Source organism: Thermobia domestica, chromosome 6, assembly GCF_964235325.1.
Source record: "Thermobia domestica chromosome 6, izTheDome1.hap1.1, whole genome shotgun sequence".
NCBI lineage: Eukaryota > Metazoa > Arthropoda > Insecta > Zygentoma > Lepismatidae > Thermobia > Thermobia domestica.
In genome coordinates this window covers 229,422,824-229,441,464 of record NC_137459.1, presented here as the reverse complement: position 1 = coordinate 229,441,464, position 18,641 = coordinate 229,422,824, and the positions used below count along the sequence as shown (strand labels likewise).

The 18,641-nt window shown below is 37.5% G+C and overlaps 1 protein-coding gene across 2 annotated transcripts in view; it reads right to left on the bottom strand.

The window, feature by feature from the left end:
• Positions 1-18,641, bottom strand: part of Apoltp (Apolipoprotein lipid transfer particle) — a 6,186,292-nt gene that overhangs the window by 788,801 nt on the left and 5,378,850 nt on the right. For both annotated transcript variants that reach the window (XM_081762641.1, XM_081762640.1), the window contains exon 58: positions 11,893-12,003. In XM_081762641.1, coding sequence (XP_081618767.1) covers positions 11,893-12,003 — 111 coding nt within the window. The remainder of the gene's footprint in view (positions 1-11,892; positions 12,004-18,641) is intronic.

The window sequence follows — 18,641 nt, the reverse complement described above, 5'->3', positions numbered from 1 at the left end:
AATGGCTCAATGATATTCAGAACTTGTGATTGTGGGACCCACGGGAGGTGTGGTAGCTCCTGGTCATGCTCTTCAAAGTATGATTTCTCCGTTTTTGCAGCGTGACAGGGTGCCAAATCATCTTGGTAGATGCCATCACCATCGGGGAACAATATTTGGGCCATGGTAGAACATGGTCCCTCAAAATGGTCTCATTCGCCTTAGCATTCATCATTCCATGCAGGGCTATGACGGGACCTGCAGGAAACCAAGATATCACTGTCCATACTGTAACAGAACCACCCCCATACTTTACAGTTGGGAGCAGACAGTCTGTATCATAGGCCTGAAACGGTGTTCTCCATACGTAAACACGACCGGCGGTTGGAAACAATGTGAGATTGATTCATCGGACCACATTACGTGTTTCCACTGCTCATGAGTCCACGTCTTGTGGTCCTTGCATCACTGGATACGCTCCTTCGCATTTACTGCTGTAACCAGGGGTTTGGCGATAGCGACCCTGCCATGAATTTTCATTTTATGAAGTTCCCATCGCACTGTTTTCGTTAAAACCGGGTTTCGTAGGCCGGAATTGAGTTCAGACGTTTATTTTCATTGCGGTGGGCTTTATTTTAGCTGCTACAATCCATTTTCATGCCCTCCGGTCCCTATCTGACAGGATTGTCTTTCGACCACTGTTGTTCTTTGCAGACGTCGTTTGCCCATGAATGCCCTCGTGACACTGGACACAGTGCCTTTCGATACCCGCACAATGTTTGCCACTGTTGCCACTGAAGCTCCAACCAGATGGGTACGAAAAATCATGCCTCTTTTTCAAGTATGTCAGGTAGCCCATTTTACCGCACCACTTTCACACCACGACACTCACAGTTGAACTGGTTACTGCTGACGGAAGAGGAAGATCCTCTTGGCACAATGAAAACTAAAAAACGATCGGCAACCGCAACATGTGTTGTACTGTGGAAGGCAAAACTTATGTGTCCTGTATGAAGTGTTTTTAGATTTTTGTCCACCCCTATATGATCGGAAATAGGGGATTATAGGGCCTTTATCTCCAAATTTACACTACAAAATGGCAGTTGATTTCACAAGATAATAGAAACATCAACTACAGTCTAGCTACTAGAGGCGTTGCAAATTCCGATTAACTGGTTTCGGTTTCGCTTAAGTTTGAAACAGAATGTGTCAGCATATTTCAGAAAACGAACTGTAATATAATTCAGTTTTGTTTGAAAACAGACATTATGTTGTCACATTTTAGCATATCCAAACATATTTTGGAAAAGTTCCAAAAGATATGTCATGCTTAAATTTCAATTTAAGGTATTATGGGTCTGCTATTTACTTCTGAATGGAATTACGATTTAACATTTTTTTCTATATATATTTTTTTGAGAACACGTTAATGAACAAAAGAAAATGAAACTGCTTTTTTCGGTTCGGTTTGGTTTCGGTTAACCGTTTGAAAATGAAATAAAATAAATTCTTTGCGTTTAGTGTCCCACGATTATGCCTGCTAGGTTAACCGAGAACATTATTAAAAGAAATGAACTATGAAGGACGAATTGGTGGAGTGAGAAAGTGGGTGCAAACCGGAGTACGGAAGTGTCCAGGGAAAACTCACTTGCACGATATTATCCGTCTCAAGCAAACTTTCCTTGGGAACGAACGAGTTACCCCACCCATCAAATAGTTCACAAGTCAGGGTCCCGAGTTCGATTCTCTGTGGGATAATCTTTGAAATTTTAAATGTTCTCGATGTCTATGTTCGTGTTCCTGTCAATCAAGGTTAATGGAACTGTAAAACGAGTCAGAAGTAGTAGAAAATAGAGACAAATTATGGTGATATTTTCGGTGGATCAGAAGAACAAAGAAAATGGTCTAAAGCACAAAGTTCTATTTAAGGTTTCGACTGACTCTCAAAACCAATTTGTCCTTCATGTCCTTGCATGTTTGTATGTCTGCTTTCGATATCAAATTTAAATCAGAACTCTCTGCACTATAGTATTTTATCATCAGAGAATCAGTGTGTTTCGTCCTGTTTAATCCATCGAGTGCTAAGACTGGGTCAAATTGACTCAGATGACCTCTTGTAAAGAAATAAAATAATTTTCAAAAAACATTTTTAACTTCTGGAAACTATTTTAGTAAATTTCATTTATAAAATAAACACAAAGTATCCCAAAAATATAGCAGAAATTGTAGCTGGGTAAATTTGACCCAGCCTTAGTACTCCGCGCCACTGCACACAAAAATTAAATGAAATGAAATTTTTGAGTTTTACGTCCCATGATTATGCCTGTCAGGCTAAAGGAGACGGTGATAATGACAAATGAATGAAATGGTGGAATGAAGAAAGTGGGAGGAAACGGGACAATCCCGAAAAACCCCACGAGCACGGTGTTTGACAAAAATAGAATGTTTTATTATTATTATTATTATTATTATTATTATTATTATTATTATTATTATTATTATTATTATTATGCTGATTGAAACGGTATTTTTTCTTTTACCTGCAATCACTTACCCATTCTACCGAGCTTTGATTGGGTTAAAAGTAATAGATTTTTTTAGCAAACTCTTTTTTTCCAAAAGTTTCCCCCCTCTGCACCTACCGCTGTACATTTTTTCTCAGCAATTGCTACATTGCTGTTGAGTTCCCTACAATATCTGGTAGGTTGGAACTGCAGGTTGGAACTGCAATACAATTGCAGGTTTTAGCAAGCCACGTGATTCTTCATCCCTTCCCTGTCACCACTTATCGCTGTAAGTTTATTTCTGGGTAACTTCTTCATTGCAATTCAGTTCGAGTGTCCTATGTCCCTAATAATATGAATCGTCGGAGGGAATTTATGTCTGGAAATATATTGGATTTATTGTTTGGCGCTGCTCTGTGTTCAGACGCTGAAGGAAGTGAAGTATAGTGAAAACGAACCTGAATGTTTACGTGAGAGTGTTGAACCTTCAGACGCCAGTGAAGAAACAGATAACAGAAATGTGGAGATTGCTGAACGCAAGTGGAGATATGTGCATCATTCTTCGAAAGTTCCCTCACATAATATTGTCAAGCAGTCACGTGGTGCAACAAATCTGAGCAAAACTGTTTACACAGAAGCAGAAGCATTTTCTTTATTTATTTGCGAAGATACTATAAGTGCAATAGTGAAATATACAAACGAAAAAGGACAAAGTGCTACTGAATCATTGAATTAGATAAATCCAAATGCAAGTCAGCGTATCTAGATCAATATTTATGTGGTTGAGATTAAAGCTTTCCTGAGTTGTTAATCCTCATTGGTCGTTTACTTGAGTCACGCGAGAGTGTAAAACTCTTGTGCAAAGAAAATGACGGACGTTCACGCCCCTTGTTTTCAAGTGTCATGAGCCATACTTGATTCCAGACCCTCCTAGCCACAGTACGTTGTGATAGCGTTAGTTCTAGGGAAGAGAGAAAAGGGGACAAGTTAGCTCCACTTCGGAAAGTGACCGATATGTTTGCAAATTAGGAAAATGTACAATGCATCTGTTTTCGGGGCAATTGACGAGCAACTTACGAAATTTAGGGGGCGATATTCATATGCCCAACAAGCCGGGTTAATATGGTGTCAAAATGCTGTGCTAGCAGAAACGTTCTACTTCTGCAATTTCCAGGTATATCTCGAGCGAGATGGCAAAACTTCCGAAGTCACCAGGGTGCACGTGTTGTGAGAGACCTTATACATTATTGGAATAATTCTGACCGCAAGATAATCACCGACAATTTCTTCATAGACATCATATTAGCGGAGAACTTGCTTACAGACGAATTGACTATTGTTGGGGCTATACTGAAGTCCAGAACAGATCTACCAAAAGTTCTTACTCGTACCAGAAACAATGCACTGCATTCTAGTGAACTAATATTCACGGATAATCTCACATTGGCGTTATATACAGGGTGAGTCAAAATAAGTGTTACAAGCCAATATTTCGCGAACTATACATCATATAAAAAAAAATATTAACAGACAATGTACAATACAGAGGGGCCTCAGAAACGAGTCGAACATTAGGTTTCCCCCGCCCCCCTTTTTGGGGGGAGGGGGTGAACGTGAAATTTTCAAATGAGAACATAGGTCGAGTGATACCTCGTTCGAAAGAGCTTAAAAAATTGAACAATTTTTGTAGGAAACAATTTTTGACATGGGGCACCGTTTTCAAGATGGGCCCCAAAAATGGTCCTTATCCGGTAAAATTTCCAATACTTATAAATTAGTGTTACAAGCCAATATATCGCGAAATATACATCATATAAAAAAATATTAATAGACAATGTACAATACAGAGGGGCCTCAGAAATGAGTCGAACATTAGGTTTCTCTCGCCCCCTTTTTGGGGGGAGGGGGGTGAGCGTGAAATTTTCAAATGAAAACATAGGTCGAGTGATACCTCGTTCGAAAGAGCTTGAGAAACTGAACAATTTTTTTTAGGAAACAAATTTTGATATGGGGCACTGTTTTCAAGATGGGCCCCAAAAATGGTCCTGTATCCGATAAAATTTCCAGTACTTATAAATAAATGTTACAAGCCAATATATCGCGAACTAAACATCATATAAGAAAATATTAAGAAACAATGTACAATACAGAGGGGCCTCAGAAATGAGTGAAACATTAGGTGCCCCCCGCCCCTCATTTTGGGGGCAGGGGGGTGAACGTGAAATTTTCAAATTGGAACATAGGTCGAGTGATACCTCGATCGCAAGAGCTTGAAAAATTGAACAATTTTTGTAGGAAACAATTTTTGATATGGGGCACCATTTTCAAGATAGACCGCAAAATTGGTCCAGTAGCAGATAAAATTTCCAGTACTTATAAATCGGAAACGGCTAAGTAGAAAACATGAAACAAAAAATGAAAAAGGTAAACGCCATAGGCAACGGGGAATGGTGTCGTGGTGCCCCAGGGCCCCATCATGGGGCCCCGGGACCAAGTTTAAAATTTCAAATCTGAATATAGGTCGAGTGATACCTTGTTTGATAGATTATGGAAAACCAAACAGCCTATTAAAAAAAATATTTTGATTTCGGGCAAGCCTGTTTCAAAATGACCGCCGGAAATGGTTCCACATTCAGATAGAAAGTGCAGTGTTCAAACTGAGTGTTACAAGCTAATATCCCGCGGATTATTGCATCAAATAAAAAGTGTTAATAGTCAATGTACAATACAAAGAGGCCCAAAAATATGTCGAACACGAATTTCCATCATCATACTGTAAGTGAATAACAAGTAAAATGTTCGGGGGCAAAATCGACCTATAAGCGTTAACGTAATAATAATAATAATAATAATAATAATAATAATAATAATAATAATAATAATAATAATAATAATAATAATAATAATAATAATAATAATAAGAAGAAGAAGAAGAAGAAGAAAAAGAAGAAGAAGGAGGAGGAGGAGGATACTACGAAAAATAATAATAAAACTAGTAATAATAATAATAATATGAATGAAAATAATAAGACAATGAATAATACTAATACATATGCGCAAAGAGACGTCGTTTCTCAATCACTACAATCCTATGAGAAAGGGATAGGAGGGTACCTATTAGGCCCTACTTGTAGGCAACATCTCAACATGTGCCCTGTTAGAGTAAGGAAAGCCCGTCAACGTCATTGCCTGGGGAATGGAACCGATGGCCTTCGGAACATAGTACAATGATAACGTTGTATATTGCATTAACAATCTGTACCATCTTATAAAAAAAGGATCAAAGGCGAATTATTTGAGCCGTTTTATACAAAGAAAAGAAAGTTGCAAAGAAATATCTTTAGATTATGTTTGATCGTCAACTATTAATGTAATCGCTATGGAAACGTAATAAATGTAAGTGTAAGTGTGCAGACATCTTGTTAAATATGTCAATGTGGAATATAAACGCTTCTCAAGATTAAGTATTAAAACCAATTTAAGAAAATTGTAAATTGTGTTTGTCACGTAGTTTAAGAATCGGGATACAATCTAGATACTACGTAGAAATAAATGTAGTAAAATTAGTGGTGTCTCAACTCCAGAAAATAGACATTTTAAGGTATTATAAATTGGTGCCGGAAACCCGAAAATAGACATTAGAAACGTAGCAATAGCTAGTACTCTACCATGTAAAGTTCATTATCAAATTCATAAAAGGAAAGATGATAGACGCAAAACTTTGAAGGACGAGTTTATTTCCAAATCACAGGCAACTAATAGTGAAGGTAAACTAAGTCCATCTCCTTTAGAGTTGGAGTTTGACTACGGTCAGAACTATCGAAGCCATGGTTAGAAGCCATCATTACCTGTCGACAGAATCCATGTCCTTTTGAACTGACAACGGATAAAAATTTTATTAAGGATTTTGACACAGCTCTTGTCCCTTCCTTTCGTTCCAACCCAACACCAAAAACTCCAACGTATACCACTATGCAGTATGTAATGATGAAGTACACTCTATCAGGCGTTCTGCTGTATTCTAACACGTACATTCCAACGTGTATCCCATTTTCTTATCTTTCAAAAAGTACCCTTAAATTGGAGTGAGCGAACATAAACAGAAAGATGTTCGGTCCTTAATGAAGTTTTTGTCAGCTGAAGACAGCGACCTGATTCAATGCATATTGAATGAGTACGAACAGGACTAAATCCATAGCACATTTATTACCACGTGTAATAGCTTATATTTGATTTATTTTAGAATAAAGTCATTAATGTGATGCATTAATAGTATGCTGTTTCTTCAACCAACCAGGATTTTCGAAAAAAGGGCACATAACATTTTATACAAATACGTTTATAAATATGTAAAATAGTATGTTTTTCATTTAATACAGCCTATTTATTAGTCAAATAGGTCTTCCTTATTGAAAAACCGGTTATAGGTATTTCCAAGCGTATGTTATTGTTATATACTCTGATAAAATCTTTAAGGCTCTTTTTCTCCATTCACGGAAACGGTCTATGTGCCCTTCTTCCGGAATAGGCCTCATTTATCAGTGATGTACTATACCCGGAGTTGTCAGAGAATATTCCTTTCGCTGAACGTATAAGAATGTGGTATCAACATGATGGTGCTCCAGCACACAACGAACGCCAGGTCAGAGCCTTATTGGACCACCGTATGGCGAATAAATGGATTGGGCGTCGAGATCCTATTCACTGGCCTCCACGATCTCCTGACCTAAAACCACATGATTTTTTTCCTCTGGGGTTATGCTAAGGATCGGGTAATGTGATGATATGCTATGATCACTTCATGAACTACTGATGATATAAAGGCGCGTATCCAAGGTGTGTGTGCATCTATCACTCCAGAGATGCTACATGATGTACGAACATCCCTATGCCGCCGCTTACGGAGGTGTGTGGAGCAGGATGGAATGGTAAGTGTTGAAATTATTTGCTTTACAGTGGTTGAAATTACAATTTTTAACATCGCACATACCCGTAGAATTACTAAACGTTATTTTACTACTTTACAGGATATTAGGTTGTGGTAATGCTGTTGTGACAGGCTTGCCTGGAATCAAAACAACTTTTGTAGTAAGCTGTTTGGTATTTCACGATATATCAAAGAGGTATCACTCGACCTATGTTCCCATTTGAAAATTGCACGTTCACCCCCTCCCCCCAAAATGGGGGGCGTGGGAAACCTAATGTTTGACTTATTTTTTAGGCCCCTCTGTATTGTACATTGTTTCTTAATATTTTCTTATATGATGTATAGTTCGCGATATATTGGCTTGTAACACTTATTTATAAGTACTGGAAATTTTATCGGATATAGGACCATTTTTGGGGCCCATCCTGAAAACGGTGCTCCATATCAAAAATTGTTTCCTACAAAAATTGTTCAATTTTTCAATCTCTTTCGAACGAGGTATCACTCGACCTATGTTCCTATTTGAAAATTTCACGTTCACCCCCTCCCCCAAAAATGGGGGGCGGGGGAAACCTAATGTTTCACTCATTTCTGAGGCCCCTCTGTATTGTACATTGTCTCTAAATATTTTTCTTATATGATGTATAGTTCGCGAGATATTGGCTTGTAACACTTATTTTGACTCACCCTGTATATCACGAAAGGTAAAATGTGTAGTTTTACTTTTCAGTATGCACTACGAACACAGTATTTCTGATGTAAATGATTTCAAGCCAGAAATCATATTGATGTATAATGCAACAAAAAGTGGTGTTGCTGTCCTTGATAAACTTGTTCGAGAGTACAGTTGCGGAAGAAGCACAAGAAGATGGTCATTCTCTCTTTTCGTGAACTATGTGGACATTGAAGCATATAATGCGTTTGTGATATAGAACATGAATAAGAAAATAAGAGTGGATGTACATACAATCCAAACTAATCGCAAATGATTTCTTGAAGAACTTGGAAGATCTTTGGTGATGCCACAGCTGGAAACTCGAACTACTGTGTCCGAAAACAACATGTTATAAGAGCAGTTGAACTCTGTGGTAGGAAACTGAATGTGACGAAACCATCTACAACTTGTCACACACAGCGAGCTAAGAAACGTGGCAAATGTGCGTATTGTGTAGGAAATGACAACAAGTACTCTGAAAAGTGTACAATCTGCCACAACTTGTATGTAAAACATACTGCACCAACGAACTGATATGCAAGGACTGACATGTGAAATCAAAATACTATGTGTGACAGTGATTATTCCTAACAAATATGGCATATTTCTATGTATAAATTTCTAATGTTATAATACTACAATTCAGGTACTGTTTGAAAGTGTCACGAGCCGCCACTGTCAGTGTATACCGCGTATAAAATATACTGTAATATTTATAACCATCAGGTAGATTGCCCTTTTTATTGTAAGTTGTAAGTTTTAACTCCCTTCAAAATAATCCAGGATTAGTACTTTACGTAACATTTTAGGCTTGGTACTCTGAGGGTTAAAACGTTTCAATCGTAAGCGTGTGCAATTTGATACATACACGAGTGTTATTTTTCCTCTAGGAACAAGAAGGAGAGAACTAGCGGAATGAAGAAAATGGAAGGATACAGAACCCCGAGAAAACCTACACACACGGCGTTTGTCCAGCACAATGCTCACTGGGTGTGAGGTGGGATAGATGCTGGGACACTCCAGAATTGAGCGGGCTACAACCAAAGCAACTATAAAGAAAGCACTTAACCTTTTTGGAACAGGGTAAACCACTAAATTCACGAAACAACTTCCCTAATAATAATAATAATAATAATAATAATAATAATAATAATAATAATAATAATAATAATAATAATAATAATAATAATAATAATAATGGCATTAAAAATTTTCAAGTTTGCCTTCAAATTGGGCAAAACTTACAGAAAAGTCGGGATATCGTGAAGGGGGTCTGGACTTCCAGAACACACCTATGCTACTACCCAAATTTTAAGCGTTCCACTAAAATTTTACGTAGAAAGTATTCTACTGTACGTTTGAGGGAAATAACTGTAATGAAAATAACAGAATATAACTGAAACGTAAGCTATATATTAAACTAACTTTTAGGATATGCAGAAGTACTTATAAAAGCTTCGCTCCAAAAATACGTACACAGACCACAATTTGATAAGCTCAGAAATACAAAGTAACAAAATAGCGTTTAAGATTTAGTCTACAGAGCAATTGTTACTTAAAGAATGCACATACACTATTTCGAGAATCAAGATAAGACTAGAAATGTTTACGATACTTTTCGTCTCGTCTCGATTCTCATCCCTAAAGCAAGACGATAATTTGTGTTAACCTTGCCCCATCAAGAAAGTAAAATGTTCATTCTCGTCTCGATTTTGGTTGTTTTGTTTGAGAAACGAGATGAGAAGTTTCTCTTCTCGTGGGCAACACTAAACAAAACCGAAATGTTCTTGCCAAATGTCACGTTTCTTCCTGTAATGGTATGACCTGTGCGATAATAAGCTAATAACTTTTAATCTACGAGATAATAATAATAATTATTAGGTTATTATTATTACTATTATTATACCTGAAGATTTGGTAGTTTCTGTTTATAAGGAAAGTTTGTTTATTTCTATTATATTTTTTAAATCAAAGTTTTGTTTCCGTTCTTTCTCCCTCTGACCATTATTTCATGACAGAACTTTCTCCATCCGACCATTATTTCATGACATTTAAGAGACTTCGGCATAGTGAAAGAACAGTCGAGGTGTTATAGGCTCTATGGCTGAAATCCGGGGGTCTTGGTTTCAAATCTGCTCTAAGTCAACTTAATATTTTTAAATTTGATTTGTTCTTGCAGGGTGTATGATTATTTCTCTTTGCTCAAAGTTCTCCATTCAGAGATGAGATGCAAGAATCATGCACATGTTAACCGAGAGAAAGAGAGAGAGGAGCTATCTCCAATTGAAATATTATACGAAACATTCATCGATATTTATATTTGATTATGTCTTAGTTAATTTTTGTTTATTCTTCTTTCCCTATTTTCCCTATTCCCGTAACTTACGACGTCACTATTAACTAACATATATCAGTCTTTTTTCTGGTGTTATCCTAGAACTATTCGAACCAGAAGGCAAGTACAAGAGTTAGGTGTTATAGAGTGGGTCCTTAATAGGATTGCTTGATAGTACATCTATCATACTACTCCTAATTTCCCTCTCTGCTTTCTCTACCTAGGTATGTACCATATTACGCTGTCATGAACATGTGGCTTAGTATACCAATTTGTATTCGCACGTGGTCCCAAGCTTACCAGCACTTTCGCACAACAGTTTTAGACATTGCGTATGCTTTTACCACCTACACAATTCTTGTATATATCACCTTCAAGCAACTCAAAAACTTTTGTGCATTTTTTCTTTAAAACTCCTAAATGTATCACTCAAAATGTAAATTGTTCTTGGGCACAAATTTGGCATAGTAATAATTCCTCTTTTTTATTTTTATTTTTTTACTAAATGAAGGAGGGTGCTGTGGTACATCATATAACATTACGTACTTTTTACTAACAACAGAGCATACGAATTGTTTCAAGGCAGGACTCTCAATGTATACAATGTGGAAAGCTAATGCACTTACATACGTATTACATGCTTCTGTAGAAAAGCAACATCTAATATAGCTACGCTCAAATTTTTGCGCATATTCTTCGAATTGACCCACATATTGCTAATTGTGAGTTGCTCTTTACTTTTACGTATTTTTTCGTTCCAAACACAGCTGTATTCTATGGTTATCTGTTCACAAAGCAGCTATATTAGCTATGGGAGACAAACTGGAGCCAAAGAAAACTTATTTTTATAGGCTAAACTCTTGTCCCTCCAGATCAACGCATTCGTCATTTTACTCACTACCCTATAACAGCTTTGTAAGACATTATTTTACTCTATATGATTGGTTTTCTATATTATTATAGTCGCGACGCTTGTGTTTTGTGATTATTCCTCTCCTCACTATTGTTCCTTTTGTTAATCTACAAACATTACTACAAATTTTACTTGCAGGAATTTCTTGGAAGCATATTGATTTTTAACAAATTTAAGCTTACACGCTATTGGCGCCGGAGATCCGGGTTTGATTCTAGACGGAAGCACAAGCGATTCGCGTCCCAATTTAAGCTGTAGCTTTGCTGCTGAACGGAATGGTAAACTCAAATCTAAATAACAAATCAAATCATTAGTAATACAGACAATATTCCTGATTTAAAATAATAGTGTACCGTGGGAATGCGACATACAGTGTTGTTGCTGAATCTGATTATTTGTAATGCCTAACCCTTAATTTGGTGTAAATACTTATCACTGTTGATAAAGTGGCTGTTCTGGAAGCTGTACATATAAATAAGGAGTAAATGAAATAATACAAACAACAAAGTGTAATCTTACCTTATCATAATGCGACAAAATTTCTGCTAATAGTTCACTCATCTGAATGGATGTTTCACCTTTCATTAAAGTCGTAATGAACTCAGCAATTCTTTTGTATGCTTCTTTCAGCTGAAACAGTTATTAAACGTCAGTTAATAGTATAAAAGATATTTGTTTAAAAAGCAATGTACTGAATAAATCACGATTCGGAAACTAATACAGTAAATAACTGCAAAGCATAACACATACAGGTAGTATTCCGTCCGTTACAATTCGTAGTTGGAAGCAGGTTGAGCAAAAGATCATAATAATAAATTATTTATGGGAAACAAAATTGCAGCGGTGGTGAAAGTGAAATGATGTACTCGAGCCATAAAAGATATTAGTAAATAAATTAAAATATTAGTATAAATTAATGTATTTATATATACATTTAATCGAAGGCCCATTTTAATGTTTCCATGGAAGTATCTCGTAAACGGTTGAACATAAATGAATCAAACTAAACTCAAATAGGAAACACTATAGGGTACATAGAATGGGGTTATCGTTGTGCCCCCAGGACCGCTATCCATGGGGGCCCAGAACCCAACTTTAAAATTTTAAATTGAAACATAGGGCGACTGATACCTCCTTCGATAGCTCTTCAAATCCTAAAACGCACTGTGGCAAAAGACTTTTCAAATCAGTCACCGTATTCAAAAGGACATCTGCCTGTATCAGATAAAACGTCCAGTACTACTAATATGAAAACAGTTAGAGATAAATGAACAGAGTAAAAAGTAAAACAGGAAAATGGCATGGGGCATATCGAATGATTTTTGTCGCGGTGACACTCAGGGCCCATTTCATGAGAGCCCAGGTTCCGACTTACAGAGACATCTCTTTTAAAGACTCATTTCAGATAATTTTGTTGCGTAGATTAAATTTGCAAAACCTAAGGTTTTAATTTAAAATTTCACAGTTCAATCAAGCTTCACCCACTTACGGAGAGAGGTTGGAGCGATAATATTCTAGAAATTCAGTCAGATTTTCCCCTTTGCACTATGGGACTCTTAGTCTAGTCATCTTCTTCTCTGTTGAGACATTCTCGAGCCGTGGAATGATAAGTACCCTCTGTGATTACCTATTCGAATGTTTGTTCTGTTTATTTATCTTTAACCGTTTTAATTCTGTGGGCACTGGATATTTTATCTGATACAGGTACCATGTCTTTGAAAAAGGTGGCCCATATGAACAATATTTTGCCACAGCACTCTTTAGTTGTTAAAGACCTATTGAATTAAGTATCAATCACCCATGTTTCCATTTATAACTTTGAAGTTGGGCCATGGACTCCCATGAAGGGTGGCCGTGGAGCACCGCGACAATACCATTCAATAAGCCCCATGGCATTTTCTATTTGAGCTCTTGTTCGGTTCATTTATGTTCAATCGTTTCCATATTAGTAGTACTGGACGAGTTGTCCGACACAGGCACAATGTATTGGCGGCTATTTTGAATACGGTGACCGATATGAAAAATCTTTTGCCACAACTATGTATAGTTTTTTAAAGGTCTATCGAACGAGATATCACTTGACCCATATTTCCATTGATAATTTTGAAGTTGGCCCTGGGCTCCCATGCAAGGCTGCCTTTGGGGTCACGCCGACATCATTCGACGTGCCTCACGTCATTTTTTTGTTTCACTTTTAGTTCTGTTTATTTATCTCCAACTGTTTTCATGTTAGTGGCAGCGGCGTAGCGAGCAATACAAGATTGGAGGAGGGGATGAAACTTGAAATTCCGAATTCTATTCACAACGGAAGCGACGTCAATTAGCCCTAACACCCTGATTTGAATGCGAATCGAGATAAGGCGAACGTCAGTTGGTGGTGTCAGCTGGAACATCTTCAGGTAGCAATTGAGGCAAATAGTAGACAGATATGTGAGGAGCTGGGACTACAATTCAGTGTGACTGGAGAAACCATTCGACAGCACCTCTATCAACTTCGGAACCGCTACAAGTTAGGTCGATGGCACCACATATCTGACTCCGGGCCAGAAGGCAATGTGAGCAGACAGTGTTTCCTGCTATCTTGTGTGAAGAAGGAGCTATTTCTGGACAGGGTATTGACATGTGATGAGAAGTGGGTCCTGTACGAAGCTCCACAGCGCCGTCAGCATTGATTAGCATCCCATGAACCGGTTCCAAAACAGCCGAAACCAGTACTGCGTCCGAAGAAGTTCCTCCTGTGTGTTTGATGGGCTGCTCGCGGCATCGTGTATCGGTAACTGCTAGCAGCAGGTTAGAGCATCAATGTAACTGTGTACTGTCAGCAGTTGAGCAGTGTTCAAACTCTGAAGTCAGCACTTCTGAATCGCAAAGGTGTCCTCCTGTTTTAGGACAACGCGAAGCCCCACGTTGATAGGATTGACCGGGGACACCATTCTACGCCCTGGATGGGAAACACTGTTGCATCCGCCATACTTCCCGGACATTGCACTGTTTGGTTATCACCTGTTCCATTCCTTTTGCAATCACCTTAGAGGACTCCAGTTGAGATCCCTAGTAGAGGTGCAAAATTGCACTTGATACCTTCTTCTCTTCACGGTCCACCAAGTTCTTCCGCGATGGAATCAATCACCTTCCGGAACGTCGGCAGAAGGTCGTCGATGCTGCTGGGGACTATTTATGACTTCCAGGTACGTCTTAGGTGACATATCGATGTCCGAAGGTGGTGGGTGAAAAAGCGACAGAACTTTCGTGGTTACCTTTACAGAAAAGACTTTTTTTTTCAATTTACATACTATACATAGCAAAAAGCTTTTACTAATCAGTGATTACTTTCTTCTTGTTTCATTATTATCAAATCTTATTAATCTCGACGATCTGCTTGTTGTCTTGTATACGCTCTTGTATCAAATGTTTTTGTGCCCAATGCCACGGAAAAGCCACCTTACCGAGCTTTCTTTTTCTTTCTTTTCTTTTTTTTACGCATAACAGAAACAGTTTTTGTTATTACGATTCGCCGATTTTTTACCAAGCTGCTTAGACAGATCATTGCAACTGTCAAAAGCGATAATTATGCATTCTTTTACAAATAACAGCTGTTTTCAAGAGGTTTATTTTGGAATTTTTGAGAAACTTTTCAAAATTACCTTTTGTAGTATACAAATACACTTAGAGAATAGTTATGGAAATTTACAGCTATTTACAACATTTCATATTATTGATAAGAAATACAATTTCAATACATTACAAAGTATGTGCTTCTAAAATGTTCGAACTCCATGACAGCATTAATTTCCAGCAATAATTGTAAACTTCTGTAATTTTATTCTGCATGTGATCACATAAATAGCATTTTAATTTCGACTTTTTTTACAGTAAAAGATATTTTGTGAAACGTAACGGAAATTCAGATGAAGCCTTCTTTGCGAATTTCTCAATATTGATCAATGAAGGTGAAGAATATGTTTAAAGTTTCTATTTAATATCCGTGTAGTTGACTACAACATATATTTGAAATTATGGAAATTACATAATTTCTTAATGAATGAAAGTTCTGAATTTAAGATTACTTATTATTAATCAACATATTAAAAATACACTAACACACAAACACAGTATATATGTGAATATGTTTGGTATCTAAAAATATGACACAGCTAGATACGTGCTCATAAAAAAAAAAATATCCTGGCACTACAAGTAGCCTTCGAGAAATGATCCCAATAAATTCATTCAAATTGGAAGCATTTCATATGTCAATGGATAAAAAAAATAAATAAATAAATCACTGGCAGTGATCAGTCTTTGAAAACGACGAAATTCGTTGAGTTCTGACCTTGCTGCTTGGATCAGAACTACCCGTTTTCTACTACTGCCTGAAGTTCGAAAATGCTATTATTCATCTAGTTTACCTTTAATTTTAATATTCCCGCGCCAATAACAGCTTGCGTGTGTCTTCACTCCTCTCATTATCATGCCTTCATTCTCACCGTCGTTATTAATCCGATTGGGTAGAAAAGCATGATTAATTCAACAAATTCATCACTATCAAAACGCTGAACACGTATTTCATACTTTTGACCGTTTATGATTTTGAAAACGCTTCTACGTACACTGAAGTCATTACTTGACACCTTCTATATCGCATCGTCATTAACAAATTATATCTGTTAAAACTTGTGACTCTTATGGAAACGTTTGTGTTGCAAGCGAAGCGAGCAATAATATTTTTAACGATTCTATTTCTTTGCAAACCAACAACAATATTGATTTAATATTGTGCCAATGCTTTTTCGGAGTGATGCGTCGTTTACTCATTTCCAACACTTTTCCTTTCTTCTTACACCTTCGGCGTCCTCTTATGTCAGCGCCTGGGGCAACCGCTCCCATAGCTACGGCTCTGCACGCCACATCTATCCTACTTTTGTCAGGGTACAATTTCCCGAATTTCATTAAAGATGCTTCAAAATGTTTAGGAATATTAAATGAACAAAAGTGAAGTGTGATCATTTGTAACAAGGAAAGAAGCTTTAAACGAATATATCAATTTATTTCAAGATAGGAAACTACACAAAATTTATGTCAAGTCTATAAAAAAAAAAAAAAAAAAAAAAAAGAAAAACCTGATAATAATTCACAGCAACTGGATACCAAAGAAAATGTTAAACCAAATAAGTCAATTGAACAAAACGGCACTCTTCAAGTTGCCAACTAGGTATTTAAATTTGCCAACTTGTTAAGAAATTGGTAACTTTGAGAGGGCTCCCCCTTACCCCTTTAACGACGCTAGTGATTAGTGGTGCTGGTCGTTTTGTCTGATACTGGGACCATGTCTTAGGATACGATGCTTGATATCAATACAATGCTTGATATGGAAAATCTTTTGCCATATTTTTTTTAGTGTTTGAAGATCTATCGAACGAGGTATCACTCGCTCCATGTTTCCATTTAAAATTTTAAAGTTGGGCCCTGGGCTCCAATCAAGGGCGTCTCTGGGGGCATCGCGATAACATCATCGATGTGCCACATGGCATTTCCTATTTGAGGTTTTGTTCGTTTCATTTATGTTCAACTTTTTTCGTGATATTTCCGTGGAAAGATTAAAATGGGCCACCATTAGGCTCGTCAAGCTTGAGGAATGACGTACTTCGGCGAATATACTACCCGGGAAAAGGAGAAGGAAGAAAGGAGTGGGAAAAGAACGTAGCGGCCAGGAACTTGTATGTTAGGTACCATCCTGGCATTTGCCTGGTGTGAATGAGTAAACTCCAGGAAAAATTTCATTCCGAATCGCATGTCTTAAGAAGCTGATACACCTTTATGACCGATTGTCTCCACCGCGAATCGACCTCGGCACCATTTCACTAAATTAAGCTCTTAGCTAACTGAAATAAGCGTTGACCAAAAAATCATTTACCCTTCTTCGAAAATTGCTCAAACAAGTTATTAGCGGTCTCTCTAAATAATGTTGGTAACCACATCATTTGGTGAACGAAATTAACTTGAAATTAACCAAAAGCGTTTAGGAGACCGATTAACGATTGTAAAGATAGACTAGTCAAAATTAATATTCCAAATGCTAATTGGGAGTTGACTCATAGTTTATTTTTGTTTGAATATTTCCTTTATATTTCGGGGGCCGCGGTGGCTCAGTGGTAGAGCGTTCACCTCTGGTGCTAGGGGTCTCGGGTTCAAACCCTGCTCCCGCCAAGTGAACTTTGTGGTGGACAAACACCGTGTGCGTGGGTTTTCTCGGGGTTCTCCCGTTTCCTCCCACTTTCTTCATTCCACCATTTCATTCATTACTCATCATCACCGTCTCCTTTAGCCTAACCGGCATAATCGTGGGACGTAAAACTCAAAAATTTCATTTAATTTTTTTCCTTTATATTTCTATTCTATAGACGTTTGCTATGCATTCAAACTTTCTGCAGTGGTAATAGTTTTGTACTATTCATATTTATGCCTTAAGTTTCTTATCATTAGATTTTTGTTTAATGGTTTCAGACACTGAAGTAACTGAAGTCTGCCATAAAGAATGCAGCTCATTTTCGATATGTGGGAAACCTTAGGTACCCCAATATACATGTATATATCAGCGTGCGCGACAGGGCACGCAGCCAAATTCCAACTCCGCTGCGAGCTTGCTTTACACAAAATAGTGCATACACCAAAATGATCATTTCAAGACGTCACTGCTGAGTAACTAATAAAGTCAGCAACCGTAAATTACACAAAGTTGCTAACAGTGACAAGTTTTACAAAAATACAAATTTTGTGTGTGAGGAGTCCACGGGGCCTTGAGATATGAACCCCTCAAAAATGTTTTTCGTGGTTTCTTGCTGACGCTCACTGTTATGAATGTTTGGTATGCTCCCGACGAGCTAGGAACACAAAATTTGCACATTTATAGGTGGTAACACGTATATTTTCATAAAATTCCACTTTGGATAACACTGCTAAGGGAGTCAAACGGCCCATTAACCCCCAGATAGACCGAAATGGTCGTTTTCAAGACATCGCTGTTGAGTAGCTACTAATGCAAGAAACGGAAAATTACAATTGGCTATTAGTAATGATATGCTGTGAAAAATTTCAAATCTTGCGTCTGACTGACATAAATGTTTGATTGTTCCAGACTAGAAAGACATACGAAATTTCCCACATTAATAGTGGGTAACCTATACATCTCCAGAAAGTACCAAGCATTTAGGATGTAGCTGCTAGTGGTTCAAAACAGTGTCATCAACCCTCCCTCCACCCAGAAAGAC